Source organism: Lampris incognitus, chromosome 11, assembly GCF_029633865.1.
Source record: "Lampris incognitus isolate fLamInc1 chromosome 11, fLamInc1.hap2, whole genome shotgun sequence".
Classification (NCBI taxonomy): Eukaryota; Metazoa; Chordata; class Actinopteri; order Lampriformes; family Lampridae; genus Lampris; species Lampris incognitus.
Window position 1 is genome coordinate 57,387,013 of NC_079221.1, and position 17,866 is coordinate 57,404,878.

Sequence of the window (17,866 nt, forward strand, 5' to 3'; positions counted from 1 at the left end):
TGCAACAGTCATTTTTTAAGTTGCCCTTGGTATTACAAAGGTTGTTCGGTGCAAACTAAATTTACTTACGCTTGATTTCTTCTGTGATGACAGGGTTACGCAGCTCCAGATACTCTCCAGCGCCAACCTTGTTGACAGCCTTGACCCGGAAGTGATACTCGCAGTTCAGGTAGAGGTCCTTGACATTGTAGGTAAGGATGTTCTCCCCTGACGTGACAGGCATAAAGGTTTTCTTGGAGGCCTCGCGGCGCTCCAGTGTGTAACTGACAATGGGGGTACCACCATCATTCTCTGGTGCCTCCCAGCTGATCTTGGCAGAATTCTTGGTAACATCGCTGGAGCTGATATCTTTGCACTGACCAGGAAGACCTGCATGGTTTTCAAAGGAGGTAAGACTATAAAGAGCGAAGCAGTAGTGCTTACAAAAAGCCTCTTATGTAGAATAACTTGACACAAATGACTTCATAGATTATTTTATCACTTCTTTATGGATTAAAATGGCGTTATCTTACCATCAAATTCTATTTAAAAATCCCTAATGTCATACTATGTTTCCATGGCCTCACCATTAGATACTAAGCACGTAAGATCAAGGCAGAATGAAATAGAAGGAGCCATCATTCTACATTATAGTCTCAAACCAGCTCAGGCTTAGTCGATATTACAGAACATCGTACCAATGACTTTAACGTTGATGGTTCCGGTTGCGGTTCCCAGGCTGTTCTCCAGGGTTATGATGTAGGAGCCAGCGTCTGCATGGGTGCACTTCAGCAGCTCCAGGTGAGCGCTGTTCATCTCAACAGTCATGGACAGCCTGTCACCAGCCTTACACTCAACTGTGTCTTTCTGCCAGACCATTTTTGGAGTGGGAATAGCTCTGTAGGGGATGTTGAGGTGCAACTTCTCTCCTTCAACTAACACCACATCCTGGGACTCCAGCTCCATAGTAGGGGCACCTGGAGACAAGTCAGAGGTATCACTAATTAGGATGAATCGCAATATTTTGGTGCATTTCTTACTTTCTTCAGAGGACTAAGACATCAGATATTTGTAGTGCTCAACAAAGTTATGTAATCAGGTGAAAACAACGACTACCTGCTAACATGCCATCAGCAGAGAAGACACCATTCTGTTTTGAACATCTTTTATTAAATGAAATTTGATGAGACACAATGACGGATCAAGCGCTAATAAGCATTATACTTACAGTCAGGATCCTTGGTGAAGACCTTGTCAGAGATCTCAGATGGATCGCTGACGCCAAGAGAGTTGATGGCACGGACTCTAATCACATACTTCTTTTCTGGTTTGATTCCGTCATCAATCTTGAACTGGAGCTCTTTGATGGGTCTGTTATTGACCCTGAGCCACTTTAGCTCAGGACGGGCCTCAGCCACCTCCACATGGTATCCAGTGATGGGGGAACCGCCATCCTTGGCAGGAGGCTTCCAAGTAACGTTGATGTGCTCCCTGCTTGCGTCTGGGATTGCCACCTCCCGAGGAGGAGATGGGGGGCCTTGGGAAAAGGGTGACACAGTATATTCAAATGTTACTATTAGTTCATTACATATGACTGATATCTAAAAGGGGATTTGGTTATATTTGTTTAGTACAGTTTCAGTTTTCCATCAGGTAATGCTGCATCTACTGATTTAACTATTTGTGACATGTCTTATGTTTTTAGACTTCAAATTAAAACTCAGTTGGGTGTTTTTTCTGACCTGGTCATGCATTTCTTTATATCCTCAGTATCACATTTGATTGTCAATGTTCTTTTTCTTTTTCCATCTTTTGACAGCCTTTTTTTTTTTTGTTCCCCCCTTTTTCTCCTCAATTGTATCCGGCCAATTACCCCACTTTTCTGAGCCATCCCGGTCGCTGCTCCACCCCCTCTGTCGATCCGGGGAGGGCTTACATGTGGAGTGACCAGCCGCTTCTTTTCACCTGACAGTGAGGAGTTTCACCAGGGGGACGTAGCGCGTGGGAGGATCACGCTATTCCCCCCAGTTCCCCCTCCCCCCTGAACAGGTGCCCCAACCTACCAGAGGAGGCGCTAGTGCAGCAACAAGGACACATACCCACATCCAGCTTTCCTCCCGTAGACACGGCCAATTGTGTCTGTAGGGACGCCCGCCCAAGCCGGCGATAACACGGGGATTCGAACTGGCGATCCCCGTGTTGGTAGGCAACGGAGTAGACCGCTACACTACCCGGATGCGTCAGTGTTCTTCTATAGTAATTAAATAATTTTACCAACTTGGTTAGCTCTGTATCACTCTCATTCTGTGATGAATTGTAAAGCTCCTTACTGGTTGGGTCCTCAATAGTGAGAATCTCAGTGGGTTCGCTTGGATCTCCAACTCCAGCCTCATTTTCAGCGCGGACCTGGAACTGGACCTCTGAGCCTTCATCAACATCAGTCACCTTGAACTGGGTCTGCTTGTCTGGGGTCTTACAGCACTTCAGCCAGCGAATTCCAATCTTCTCCTTCTTTTCAATGACATACCTGGGAAACAAGGGATATACTGTCTTGTATAGAACAGTGACTGGTGTATTTCTTAGACCCCTCTGGAGTTGTTAGCAATGTAAGACAGTCCAGTATCACCAGTAGGTGTGATCATCATGAAGACAATGTGATTTTGGTTCTTCTGTTACATAACCAGTTTTCAGACATCGGTGGTCTGTTGGCTTACTTTGTGATGGGTCTTCCACCGTTGCTCTTAGGAGCTTCCCATTTCAGCTCTACATGTCTTTTGGTGACCTCCAACACAGTCAGTGCATATGGAGGTCCAGGAGTCGCTGCAGAGGACACAGCAAATGTCATTGTCTCAGAGTCCCACTGTCTCCTTTTTTTTAAATGTCCATCCTACCTTTGCACCATGGTTTCTTAGAACTTAAAATATTCGACTGCACTACAATCAATTACTAGGGTAAAGTAATTCTGTTAAACCAAAATGGCTTTTGAATAGCCAGTGTTGCAGTGGGATGCATTTTGAAATCAGTTCTAAAGAGGACTCTGGTGGCAGAATATTTATCTGACAAGAGTTCAAATTCAAAATTCACATCCAGTCCTCTCTTTGAATAGTAGGAATTATTTCTTCAGTCATCCCCAACTTACTGAACGTGTCCTTTGCCAGCACAGCATCCTCCAGCTCACAGAATTCCCCCATTCCCACAGCATTCTCTGCAGCAACACGGAACACGTAGAGGGAGCCCTCATTGAGTGGGGTGACGGTGTACTTCAGCTCCTTGACAGTGGTGTCAACTGTCTGCCATGCCTTACGCCTGACGTCCCTCTTCTCCACCACGTAGTTGGTGATGGGGGAGCCGCCGTCACTGTTCGGAGCCTGCCACTTCAGGTCAGCGCTGACCTTGGTGATGTTGGTCACATCGAGCCACTGCGGAGCAGAGGGAGGGTCTGGCGAATGGAAAGAGAAAGGATATGTTTATGCCGACCGGTCATCAAATTTCTGCTATTATTATGGAAATGCAAATTTTAGTCCAAGTCATTTAATTGAATTAATTGTTATCCTTTATTAATAAAGCACAGTTTTTTCTCTTTCCTCTTCCAGCATTTAGCATCTTGGGCCCAGACTTGATACAGGATACTATACTCTCCTGACAAACAACAGTTCTGAATCCCAACCCGTGACACTGGTACCACTGGAATAAAGTGGCAGAACCCAGACTTACAGAGCCTCTCCTTGCAGACCACAGGGTCACTGGGGTCACTGGGTTCACTCTCCCCAGCCTTGTTGACGGCCTTGACTCTGAAGGAGTACTCCTGCTTCTCTATCAGTCCTTTCAGCTGGTGTTCTGTCTGGGGAATATCCTCAGCAATGCGGATCCACTCCTCACTCCCTGTCTTCTGGAATTCAATGATGTAGCCTTCAATCTTGGCTCCTCCATCATGTTCTGGTCTGGTCCACATCAGGAACGCTGAGGTCTTCGCAATTTCCTTGACGAAAGGCTTTCCAGGAGCCCAAGGAGGATCTGAGAAACAAAAGTATTAGGTTACAATTATAAAACGTCACTCAGAATCCTCCTTCAAAAAGTTGCAACGTGCAGTGGAGCACAGGGGAAACCAACGATAACCATACCTCCTGCAACAGAAGACTGCAAAACAAGCTGAAAAGGCAGCCATGAAACTGCCTGAAATGTTCCTGAACGATGTGTGACGTACCAATGGGGTCTTTGATGAGGACTGGAGCTGTCTCTTCACTGGGCGCTCCACTTCCAGCCAGATTCTCCGCCAGAACACGGAACCTGTACTTCTTCTTGGTGGGGAGGCCCTTCACTCTGGAAGTACAGAGCAGCTGGGTTAGTATGGTTTCCTCAAGATGACTAGGCAGAAAAGATTATTTTCCTGATGATTTAGATGTTATGAAAACAGTTTTTAGGGATACAAGAATTTTAATATCTACCAAACATCTCAATTTTACAGGACACAAATACTGCATCTACTGTTCTTCATTTGATGCCAGGACGATTACCTGAAGGTAGTGTCCTTAATAGGCAGTTTGTTACATCGGATCCACTTATCACTCTCCGGATCGAACTTCTCCACCCAGTATCCAATGATGGGACTGCCACCGTCCTCATCTGGCTCGAACCAGGTCAGAGTTACAGCATCTTTGGCGACGTCTGAGGGGGTCACTCTGGTCGGAGCACCAGGAGGATCTGAGACAGATGGAGTTTAAGGTCAGTGCAAACTATCAGCGGAACTGAAATTCCTCAATCCATTTCAATGGCGGCAATTCATACTACAATTCATGCTACAATTCATGCTACAATTCATGCTACAATTCATGCTACAATTCATACTACAATTCATGCTACAATTCATACTAAAAATTCATACTACATTTCATACTACATTTGAAATATTAATTCATAAATGTTAAGTCTGCACTGTAAACACATTAAGCAATTTAGAGAAATGTTTCAGCATATTTGCACAGAGACACATAATTAATTATTAATTAAGTGTCCTTTATTAACCCCCTTGGGGAAATTCAGTTGCAGCAGATGAAGCCATCCTAGCTGTGCTCTGTGCAGCTGAAGCAGTGGGCCGCCGCCTATGATAAGGGTGACCTGAGCTAGTGACCCACCTGACTGTACCGTACCTTGACCTAGTGACCCACCTGACTGTACCGTACCTTGACCTAGTGACCCACCTGACTGTACCGTACCTTGACCTAGTGACCCACCTGACTGTACCGTACCTTGACCTAGTGACCCACCTGACTGTACCGTACCTTGACCTAGTGACCCACCTGACTGTACCGTACCTTGACCTAGTGACCCACCTGACCATACTGTACCTTGACCTAGTGACCCACCTGACTGTACCGTACCTTGACCTAGTGACCCACCTGACTGTACCGTACCTTGACCTAGTGACCCACCTGACTGTACCGTACCTTGACCTAGTGATCCACCTGACTGTACCGTACCTTGACCTAGTGATCCACCTGACCGTACTGTACCTTGACCTAGTGACCCACCTGACTGTACCGTACCTTGACCTAGTGACCCACCTGACCATACTGTACCTTGACCTAGTGACCCACCTGACCGTACTGTACCTTGACCTAGTGACCCACCTGACTGTACCGTACCTTGACCTAGTGACCCACCTGACTGTACCGTACCTTGACCTAGTGACCCACCTGACTGTACCGTACCTTGACCTAGTGATCCACCTGACCGTACTGTACCTTGACCTAGTGACCCACCTGACTGTACCGTACCTTGACCTAGTGACCCACCTGACCATACTGTACCTTGACCTAGTGACCCACCTGACCGTACTGTACCTTGACCTAGTGACCCACCTGACTGTACCGTACCTTGACCTAGTGACCCACCTGACTGTACCGTACCTTGACCTAGTGACCCACCTGACCGTACTGTACCTTGACCTAGTGACCCACCTGACTGTACCGTACCTTGACCTAGTGACCCACCTGACCGTACTGTACCTTGACCTAGTGACCCACCTGACTGTACCGTACCTTGACCTAGTGATCCACCTGACTGTACCGTACCTTGACCTAGTGACCCATCTGACCAAACTGTACCTTGACCTAGTGATCCACCTGACTGTACCGTACCTTGACCTAGTGACCCACCTGACTGTACCGTACCTTGACCTAGTGACCCACCTGACCATACTGTACCTTGACCTAGTGACCCACCTGACCATACTGTACCTTGACCTAGTGACCCACCTGACTGTACCGTACCTTGACCTAGTGACCCACCTGACTGTACCGTACCTTGACCTAGTGACCCACCTGACTGTACTGTACCTTGACCTAGTGACCCACCTGACTGTACCGTACCTTGACCTAGTGACCCACCTGACTGTACTGTACCTTGACCTAGTGACCCACCTGACTGTACCGTACCTTGACCTAGTGACCCACCTGACTGTACCGTACCTTGACCTAGTGACCCACCTGACTGTACCGTACCTTGACCTAGTGACCCACCTGACCATACTGTACCTTGACCTAGTGACCCACCTGACTGTACCGTACCTTGACCTAGTGACCCACCTGACTGTACCGTACCTTGACCTAGTGACCCACCTGACTGTACCGTACCTTGACCTAGTGACCCACCTGACTCTACCGTACCTTGACCTAGTGACCCACCTGACTGTACCGTACCTTGACCTAGTGACCCACCTGACTGTACCGTACCTTGACCTAGTGACCCACCTGACTGTACCGTACCTTGACCTAGTGACCCACCTGACCATACTGTACCTTGACCTAGTGACCCACCTGACCGTACTGTACCTTGACCTAGTGACCCACCTGACTGTACCGTACCTTGACCTAGTGACCCACCTGACTGTACCGTACCTTGACCTAGTGACCCACCTGACTGTACCGTACCTTGACCTAGTGACCCACCTGACTGTACCGTACCTTGACCTAGTGACCCACCTGACTGTACCGTACCTTGACCTAGTGACCCACCTGACCATACTGTACCTTGACCTAGTGACCCACCTGACCGTACCGTACCTTGACCTAGTGACCCACCTGACTGTACCGTACCTTGACCTAGTGACCCACCTGACTGTACCGTACCTTGCGTATTACACATGGTGTACTGTTTTACAGTGTACAAGTCGCTACTGTTACATATGTGTGTCTATGCTATGCTACATAAATACATACTATATATGCAGAATATACGTGTAGATGCTGATCTCATATCTATGATGTTTAGTATTGTTAGTATTAATGTTAGGTTTAGTATTGTTCTGATCCCAAGGGGTCTGACCTCTACTATCTATCTATCTATCTATCTATCTATCTGTCTATCTGTCTGTCTGTCTGTCTGTCTGTCTGTCTGTCTGTCTGTCTGTCTGTCTGTCTGTCTGTCTGTCTCTGTTACTCTACCCTTTACCCTCTTTGCTGCTATGTACACCTGAATTTCCCGCCGGGGATGAATAAAGGTTATCTTATCGTATCTTCACGCAGCACCTGGGGACCAACTCCAGTTCGTCTTACCATGCCTTGCTCAGGGGCACAGACAGGAGTATTAACCCTAACATGCATGTTTCTTTTGATGGTGGGGTAGGGGAAACCGGAGCACCTGGATAAAACCCACCACAGACACGGGAAGAACATGCAAACGCCATACAGAGGACAACCTGGGATGACCCCCAAGGTTGGACTAGCCCGAGGTTCGAACCCAGGACCTTCTTGCTGTGAGGCGACAGCGCTAACCATTGCACCACCGTGCTGCCCAAATAATTAAATAGAACTGATGATGTGGTATTATGGGGTGGCACATTGTATAAAATGTTATGACTGCTTCTGATGAGCTGGTTGTTACCATGCACAGTAGACACTACCATGGGTGTATGAGTGTGCGTGCATTGGTGAATGTGAGGCATTAGTTGATTGGACAATGCTTGTGTGGCTGTTGCTGCTAGAAAACCCCTACATCAAATGCAGTCCATTTAATTCACAAACAGTGTAGAGCATCCGATAGTAGATGACTTACCAAAGGAGTACTTGGCAATGATTGGCACATGCTCAGCGGGTTCACCGATACCATACTGGTTCTCAGCGCTGACCCTGAAGATGTACTCCTTCAGAGGAGTGAGTTTACGGGCCTTGAACGTAGTGTCTTTCACTGTGACCGACAGCTTCACCCATTCCTCCTTGTCAGTCCGTCTCTTCTCAACGATGTAGTTGGTGACGGGAGAGCCGCCGTCATCTCTGGGAGGGTTCCAGGCCAGGAAGCAGGACTCGTTGGTAATCTCAGAGATGTCAAAGGCAGCAGGAGGACCAGGTTTATCTGTTGGTTGCAGAAGAAACAGGAATAATCTCTGAATTACTGACTTCAATCTTAGAATAAAATATTAGGAAAGCTTTAAGTGGTACATGGATTCCATTATCAAATGTAAGAGAATATTATATTTGATAATACATATTCAAATACTTTATTCCATTATAATATATTATATCATTCTACATATATTATCCTGTCTGTCCAGTCTTCTGAAGTTCTGGACGCTGTGAAACTGTGTTTGGATAATAAACTACGTTCTGTACCGAGGATGTTGACATCAATAGTGGCAGTAGCACGTCCGCTGGTGTTGACAGCCTCTATGATGTAGGTTGCAGTGTCTCCCCTGGTCGTGTTGGCAATGGACACCTTGGAGTTTCCAGGCTGAGTGTCAATGGTGACACGGTCATCACCCCTCAGAACCAGGTCAGCCTTAGTCCACTTCACTCTGGGGTCGGGCTTTCCTTTAACGTCAGCGGGAAGCTCGATCTTGGTTCCAGCCCTGGCTGTCAGCCCGGCCAGCAGCTTGACGTCGAGCTGGATTTCTGGAGGCTCTGTTGAGATGAAAAAACGTTACACAAGACCTGCATGATGACATCCTGTTTCTTCACCACACAGGAACATGATCAAAGACAGACAGCAGAAACACAGAGAAGAGGGTAGGTCAGGAGAACAGCTGTAACCTCCCCCTAGGTATGGCGTCAGCTGAAGGCTAGTCTACTGATGCTGGCTTACCTTTTGGATCCACAGCCAGGATCTCATCGGTGGCCCTGCAGGGTTTGCTTGATCCCAGCTTGTTGAAGGCTCTCACTCGGTAGGCATACCACTGAGCCTCAATAAGACCTGTCACCTGGAACCTGGATCCCACATTTACCACACCTCTTAGATATATATATACACATATAACTGTGCAACAAATACTAAGGAATGACATATTATTAATCAAGCTGATGAACTTCTTACTAACACAAACGCAAAAGTGTGTCTCCTCATGATGGGGATACCTTGCACTTGTAGTAAAGAACCCGTTTAGCGAGGTGATGTGAACAATATCATTACCGGTAACAAGCCTTTTAACACTAGAACGACCAAGGCCATCATTTTGACAGTTTTGGAAAACGAATTTTAACGCAAATATCTGCAATTTTAGGCGCATTCAGGGAGTGGCAGGTCTGTATCTTTTTTTTCCACCAAGTTATTAAACTTTGACAATCCAAAACGGTCAACACGGTGGCCGTGGTGGCGCTAGTGTGAGAGATGGTAGCGTGGAACAGCGTATTACTTCAGTTCAGGGATGGGGTCTCCACAGGGCTCCCACTTGTCTGTTCCACGCTGGCACTTGTCCACCACATAGCCTTTGATATGGGCGCCGCCATCGTATCTGGGAGGCTCCCATGACAGGAAGATGCCCTTGGCACTCTTGTCTCTCCACTTGAGGTTCTCAGGAGGATCCGGAACAGCTGGGAAGCAGAAGACGGAGCAGATTGAATATTAATCCAGTCCAAAAGCCAATCATAGAAATAGACTAAAATACAACACGCCACATGAATTTCACTGTGTAGTACTGTCCAGCACTTTGCAGACACAGTCACAGCGTTTTAAAGGTAATACCATCAAGCTGAACGACAGCCATACAGTAAGGACAGGAATCCCAGACAATACAAATTTAGCCCGACTTTTTTGCCTTTGACCTTACTTTGGTAATTGCTGAAGGATACTCCAGCGTAGCCGTGTTATATCTGTTTGGTTTACTTCATTCAGACACCTCTTAACTGTGTCAGGACAGCAGCTTTTCTCTGTCTCTGAGCGTCGCAGATTTTACTGCTATCTATTTACTGAGTTCAGCTTAGTTCAGCACGAGTTTAGCGTTTAAAGCCTCCTAATCCTCCCCCCCCCCCCCCACACACACTTTTTCTCCCCAATTGTATCCGGCCAATTACCCCACTCTTCTGAGCCACCCCGGTCACTGCTCCACCCCCTCTGCTGATCAGGGAGGGCTGCAGACTACCACATGTCTCCTCCCATACATGTGGAGTCACCAGCCGCTTCTTTTCATCTGACAGTGAGGAGTTTCACCAGGGGGACGTAGCACACGGGAGGATCACGCTATTCCCCCCAGTTCCCCCTCCCACTCGAATAGGTGCCTTGACCGACCAGAGGAGGCGCTACTGCAGCGACCAGGACACATACCCATCCGGCCTCCCACCCGCAGACACGGTCAATTGTGTGTGTAGGGACGCCCGACCAAGCCGGAGGTAACACGTGAATTCGAACCAGCGATCCCCGTGTTGGTAGGCAACGGAATAGACCGCCACGCCACCCGGACGCCCCTAAAGCCTCCTAATGTGACAGACAGAAATACTTACTCGCAGGAGAAGAGACGTTGACGGGCTCATCTATGTAGGCTGGCTCTCCTGGTCCACATTTGTTGCATGCTATGACACTGAAGAGGTAGTCCTTACCCTCCATCACATCAGTCACTGTGTGCTCCAGGTCCAGCACGTCGGTGGCCACCTGGAAAATCCACACCACCAGAGAAATAACTGACTGTGTTTTTTTTTATGGCAGTATGTATGACTTGTCTGATAGATATCTTAAACTACATGAAGAGAAAGATAAAAAAAAGGGACATATACCTTCACCCAGGTCTTACGAGACACTTCTCTCTTCTCTATCTGGTAGTGGGTGACTGGACTTCCTCCATCGTGTTCCGGTGCCTCCCACATGAGGTGGACGTGGTGTCTTGTCACCTCAGCAACCTTAAAGTCCTTAGGAGCGCTTGGGGATGCTGGTAAACAAAAAGACAAATGTGATCAGCTCCCTCTTTAACGGCTGCTCTCAGGAACTTGAACTTACAGATTTGGTTCTGGAAGGTCTGCTACCTCCCAGAACCGAATGGCTCAGTTTAGTGCAGTGAAATGTCTTCTCACATTTCCAGGTTTTCTGTTCTCTTCAATAGGAGGAGGGGCAACGCTACATAGGTTTTCTGATCTGAAACAGGGTTCTGACATTATCCTTACCAATGACATTGACTTCAATCTCTCCAAAGACAGAGGTGACATCATTTTCCAGGTGCAGGGTGTAGGTCCCCTTGTCTGGACGCACACTAGGAGTGATAGTCAGCTCTGTATATGTAGGTTTGGTCACCATGGAGACACGTTCTCCAGCGGTCAGCTCCTTGTCTGCGAAGGTCCACTTAGCAGCCGGAGTTGGGTAGCCAGTGATGGGGACGTGGATGGTGAGAGGCTTGGGAACAATCACCTCCAGACCATTCCTGAAGGCACTCAGGTCCAGGGTTGGACCCACTGGAAAGAGAGAAGATGTTTTGGTTTGCCTTAAAGTAAAATGTGCTCTGGCCCCTTGGCAAAGGAATATTTGTTACAGGGTAAATCTCAATTGACATAATGAACATGGATCTGTCAGGCTTTTCAAATGATCTGTCTTGCTTTCAGGGACAAACTGTCAGATGTGTCTTTGTAAAAGAGTTTTTCTCTGGCTTTCGGCTCCGTACCATGAGGATCATCAGCCAACAGTGGTCCCAGCTGCTCTGCTGGATCTGAGACACCGGCAGCATTCTCCGCACACACTCTGTAGTGATACTTCTGCCCCGGCTTCAGACCAGACACCTGCACAGGAGAGGAGAACCGTTACCTTAATACTCAAAAGTAAATGTATCATGGAGTTTTTGCTCATAGTTAAATGATCAAATGACTAAACCAATTACTAATTCAGGAATATTTTGTGTGGAAAAAAACTAGATACACAATGAAATGAAGAATAGTTATCCTGACATTGAGTATTCAAGCAGCAACTGTTAGGAACTGTCTTGAGTAATTTTAGAAAGGCATGGTAGAAGTAATCTCTTATGAAGCAGAGTACCCTGTAAGAGAGGTCCTGGCACAGCCTGGCATTACATCTGAGCCACTTGTTGGTGCCGTCATCACACTTCTCGATGATGTAGCCAGTGATCATGCTGCCTCCGTTGCTGGCAGGAGTCTCCCAGGACAGAGTGACTCCAGCCTTGGTCTGATCATTGAAGTTCGGGTTCAGGGGTGGACTTGGCCTCTCTGTAAGTGTTTAGTTAAACGTATTTGAATCTTGAGCTTGTTATTCAAGTGTTGAACCATAATTTCCAAAAGGATTCTCGTAAGTCTCAAACTGGCCTGAAACTGTAAACTAGTAGATTTATTCCTTACATCTGGCTGCATGTCATGGTAGAAATAAATCAAATGCTAAATTGTGAACTAGTCATCTCCAGTGGTCTGCTGTGCCCTTACCAATGGGGTCCATAATCTTGACTGGGTCAGTAGCAGTGCTGGGCCTGCCAATGCCAGCCTTGTTCTCAGCTCTTACTCTGAAGATGTACTCCTTGTTTTCCACCACATCATTCAGAGTGGCAGAGCGATCATTTGCACCACAAACCATGGCTGCCTCCCACTTCACAGAGGTCCTGTCACGAAGCTCGATGATGTAGGCAGTGATTTCTGAACCGCCATCAGACTTGGGAGGTTCCCAGGTAACAGTAGCACCATATCTGTTCACCACACCGACCCTTACATTCTCAGGTGCATCAGGTGTGTCTTGTAGGAGAAACACAAGAGGAACATTCATCTAGACTGCACATCTTCCAGTCTCTAACTGATAGATGAGCTCAAGTCATCATAAATCATTGTCTGACTGGGAGCTATGACAGACAAATTATGAAAACGACAAAACGGCGAAGACTATACACCTTTACTTACCAAACTTATTCTTGGCCTGGACAGCTTCATCTGTGGTAACAGTGGGTCCACTGCCGACTCGGTTTCGTGCACAGACTCTGAACAGGTACATGGAGTCTCTCTGAAGGCCACTGACGCAATACTCTGGGCTGTCAGCACGATCTGTGGCCAGCGTCCAGGTCTTACGCTTGACGTCACGTCTCTCCACAACATAGGCAATGATCTTGCTCCCGCCATCGCTCTCAGGCTCCTCCCAGGCCAAGCTGACCTCACCATCAGCCGTGTCAAGTACCCGCAGGTTCTTAACAACTCCAGGCACATCTGACAACCACAGGTGACTGATTCAGCAATGAGGAGTATTTTGACTTGAACAAGCATCTTTGATATCTGGCTAAACTAGGGGACCACCTGGAATCTTGACTGACCCAAGGGAACACTTGAAGTTGGAACATTAAGCCAGCATCTTTTAGTAGTATACATCTTGATCATGAATCAACTTGATTCTTGAAAACCTTGTTTCTCTTCGGTTTTTTTTTCACATTTTTGATTTTTCTAATGAAAAATTAATCATCCAGTCTGTGAATAATTTCGACTCACCAATGACATCCAGATTAATGAAAGCTTCTCCATGTCCATGTTTGTTCTTGATGACCACCTTGTACCTGCCCTGGTCCTCCTTGCTTGGGCTCTTCAGGCGGTACTCGGTCTTATCAGAGGAAGAGTCGATGTTCTGAACTGGGAGACTGGTGCCCTCAAAGAACCACTCGGCATCAGCACGAGGGTATGCATCATAGGGTACAGTCATGACAAATGCCTTGCCAGCATCAGTGGTCAGATTCTGGTCAGTAGTCTTGATCTTTGGAACAGCTGCAACAGACATAAAAGAAGGCTTAATAAACTAGACCTGCAGGCAGATATTACCAGGGTCCAAGCCCCCTGCAAAGGTTGCACCCGGCGACCCAGACTCCATGCAAGTCAGACCTGCAGGCCCACAGGCCTGATGGAAGCCGCGAGTCGACAGCAGCACAGAGGGGCGTTTAAGGAGAGGGTTTATAGTGTTGAGGAGCGAGGTTAAGCAGCTGCAGTACTAGTGTCATATATCGTTTGTACTGGTGCGAGGACAGGGTGAAAGGGCAGCACAGTGTCACACAGTATAAGTGTAGTAGTACACGTTTCAGTAATAAGGCCAATAGGTTTGTGAATTGTCAGATATTTGAAGGTGAAGCTGTCATTGTAATTTAGGGTTTGTTTAATGCAGACTGGACTTACAACCTAAGTCGAGTTTGAAAAAGTAGGTTTTGCATGTTTTGCAATTTGGTAAAAAAAGCGCCACCTAATGGCCAACTGGTGGAACATTTTGCAACAGAGCCTCCACAGAACAAGGGAAACTACTAAGCTGAGTTTCGTGTTATTAGGACTGATTGTTGCCAAGATATGCAACAATTCCTAATTCCTGTTTTGACTGCAACCTAGAAGTTGTTCCTTTATAACTTTCACACTTTTTGGATTGTTAAAATTATTTCAATAACTTTTTCATGAGGTTCCAGAAGCTCTAGGTGCAAAGTTTCGTGCAGATCAAACTTACAGTTTATGAGGAGTTTGAAAAAGAATATTTCACATTTTCACAATTTTGCAGATACAATTTACTGGCGGGAATGGGCATGGCCTACACCCACATCTCCAGATTCAGCTTCATTCCAGCAATACATGCCTACAAACTAAGACACGTTTGAAAAAGTAGGTTTCGCATATTTTGCAAAATTATAAAAAAGGACTACCGAGTAGCTGATTGGCACCAGATTTTGCACAGAGCCTCGGTGAGACATGGGAACTACTGAGCCGCGTTTCGTGTAGAAAGCACCGATTGTTGCAGCGCTTCCTGTTTTGACTGCAAACCTGGAGAAAGCTGTTCCTTCCTGACTTTTTTTTGGGGGGGGGGGTTCCCTTTTTCTCCCAACTGTATCTGCCCAACTATCCCACTCTTCCGAGCCGTCCCGCTCCCTCTTCCACCCCCTCTGCTGATCCGGGGAGGGCTGCAGACTACCACGTGCCTCCTCCCATACATGTGGAGTCGCCAGCCGCTTCTCTTCACCTGACAGTGAGGAGTTTCACCAGGGGGACGTAGCGCGTGGGAGGATCACGCTTTCCTTTATAACTTTCACAGTTTTTGGATTGTTAAAATGATTTTAATAACTTTGATCATGAGGGTCAATACAGTCCATGTGCAACGTTTCATGCAGATCGGACTTACAGACTAGGAGTTCGAAAAAGTAGGCTCAGCATATTTCACAATTTTGTGGAAAAAAATTATAGGCGGAAATGGGCGTGGTCTATATCTCGAGATTCAACCCAGTTCGGTGAATACATGCATAAAAACTAAGAGGAGTTTGGAAAAGTAGGACACTCCTTCTGCTCACTCAGTTCAGGGAACGCGAGCGTGTCAGGTTTTCCAATGTGTGATGTGCAATGTGGGAGGTTTAGTGTTAGGGAGGTGCTCCTCATCCCATGAGAGGGTCTAAGGACAGGGTGCTGTGTTGCTGTTAAGCCCCCTGAGGCACACTTGTAAGTTGTGATATTGGGCTATACAAAGGAAACTGAACTGAATTGAATTGAGTTGCTGGCCTTTGACTTTAGTGCCACCTGCTGGTAGACGCGTCATTTTCAGTGTCTGACGTGCGCGCTATTCCACCCCCTCCCCCCCGAAAATGTCACACACATAACTTTTACGGTGTTTGTTACAATACCACATTTACAGATGGAAGAATTCAATAATAACAATAATAATAAGAATAACGTGCTAAATAGAATTGTACATTGTAATGAAAACCTTAGCGATTACAATAGGGTTCCCACCACCACCGCTGGTACTGGGGGCCACACTGCTTTGCAGCGCATATGGCCCCCAGGCCCCTCAGTTTGGACCCCTACATATCAAATCATGGATTTGTACGTTTAACAGTGAATTAAATGTGCCACCACGTTGCCTGTTCCTCTACTCAACCCTTCACAGGGGGTTCCATCATTAACAGCGATCACAGGGTATTTAGGTGTGGTGGAGGGGTGGGGGAAGGGGTTCACTCACCTGCCAGCTCCAGCTTGGCCTTGGCATCTTTGTCCTTGGCCACAACCCTGTACTCTCCCTGGTCACGGGGTCTGATCTCACACACCTGCAGCCTGTGGACTTTGCTCTCACTGATCATCTGGTACTTGTCTCCCTGGACTATAATCATGTTGTTCCTCATCCACTTAACTTCCACTCTGTCCTTGTTGAGCTCCACCTCAAACACAACATCTGAACCCGGCGGCTCAAACACATCCTGTGGGGGTCTGACGATCTCCACCGGGGTCTCTGTGAAGAGGCAGAGTTTACATGAAGAGGAAACCGCTTGACCTGAATAGTTGGGGAAAAACCAGACTGAAGTAAACAGATGTATTTACCCTCCACAAACAGCCTTGCTCTGGATCTCCTCTCATCCACACCACAGGCGTATTCACACTCATCATCGGGCCGGCACTCCTTCACAATCAGTCTACATGTCTTGCCATCTCTTTCCATGTGGTATCTGTGAACCCAGTGAACAACACTTTCTAAAAACAAATCTCACTACCAGTATGCAATACTTACTCATATAAAATAATACACTGTACATTAATGAACGACATTTGGTTGATTTAATATTTTGTAGTATGTGTTTGTCTGCACCTTTGTCCCGGTTTTACCAAATAAGGTGTTCAAGCCACGCTCTCACCTTGGTCCCTCCCTGATCTCACGTCCGTTTCTGTACCACTTGACTGCTGCCTTCTCCTTAGACAGCTTGCAGCTGAACTCTGCATCCTCAAACTCAGTGATGGTTTGGTCTCTGAGCTGTGTGGTGAAGTCCGTCGGAGCCTCGCTAATAATGAGCTCTGCCGCACATCTGACATCGCCGACAGCAGCAGTGTACTCGCCCTCGTCGTCCATCCCGCAGTCCTTGATGGTCAGGGTGTGTTTGCGTCCGTCCACCCTGTACACAACACGCTTGCTGAGGCTTACTTCCTGACCAGCCTTCATCCACCTGACAGTGGCCTCAGGTCTGTTGACCTTGCACATGAAGGTGATGGTCTTCTTCTCTTGGGTCTCAATGTCCTCAATGGGATCCAGAAACTTAAGCTTCTCCTCTGTGGGAACAAAACAAGACACATCCTGGTTTGTGGTCTATTCTTTTGTGTGTTTCTTCTACTCCCCCCCCCCTTTTTCCCCCCAATTGTACCTGGCCAATTACCCTGTTTTCCGAGCTGTCCCGGTCTCTGCTCCACCCCCTCTGCTGATCCAGGGAGGGCTGCAGACTACCACATGTCTCCTCCCATACATGTGGAGTCACCAGCCGCTTCTTTTCACCTGACAGTGAGGAGTTTCACCAGGGGGACGTAGCACGTGGGAGGATCACACTATTCCCCCGTTTCCCCTCCCCCCCCTAAACAGGCACCCCGACCGACCAGAGGAGGCGCTAGTGCAGCGACCAGGACACATACCCACATCCGACTTCCCACCTGCAAACACGGCCAGCTGTGTCTGTAGGGGCGCCCGACCAAGCCGGAGGTAACACAGGGATTCGAACCGACAATGCCCATGTTGGCAGGCAACGGTATAGACCGCCACGCCACCCAGACACCATGTTTCTTCTACTTTTAGGACTTTTTGTGAGATGGCATTTTACCTAAACAGATTTTATTTTATTCTTATTTTATTCCTTTCTATCTATCTATCTATCTATCTATCTATCTATCTATCTATCTATCTATCTATCTGTCTGTCTCTCTGTCTCTGTCTATCTATCTATCTATCT

General features: G+C 47.3%; 1 protein-coding gene across 1 annotated transcript in view; it reads right to left on the reverse strand.

Annotated features, from left to right (window-relative positions):
- LOC130120436 (titin-like) overlaps positions 1-17,866 on the reverse strand; it is a 236,549-nt gene that overhangs the window by 109,427 nt on the left and 109,256 nt on the right. The window contains 24 exon segments of the mRNA XM_056288972.1: positions 70-369; positions 678-956; positions 1,208-1,516; positions 2,310-2,506; positions 2,694-2,799; positions 3,119-3,418; positions 3,694-3,993; positions 4,184-4,299; positions 4,494-4,680; positions 8,032-8,328; positions 8,586-8,873; positions 9,055-9,176; positions 9,602-9,779; positions 10,686-10,833; positions 10,956-11,107; positions 11,340-11,624; positions 11,831-11,945; positions 12,199-12,386; positions 12,597-12,899; positions 13,062-13,361; positions 13,638-13,907; positions 16,123-16,389; positions 16,479-16,603; positions 16,790-17,198. Coding sequence (XP_056144947.1) covers positions 70-369; positions 678-956; positions 1,208-1,516; positions 2,310-2,506; positions 2,694-2,799; positions 3,119-3,418; positions 3,694-3,993; positions 4,184-4,299; positions 4,494-4,680; positions 8,032-8,328; positions 8,586-8,873; positions 9,055-9,176; positions 9,602-9,779; positions 10,686-10,833; positions 10,956-11,107; positions 11,340-11,624; positions 11,831-11,945; positions 12,199-12,386; positions 12,597-12,899; positions 13,062-13,361; positions 13,638-13,907; positions 16,123-16,389; positions 16,479-16,603; positions 16,790-17,198 — 5,541 coding nt within the window.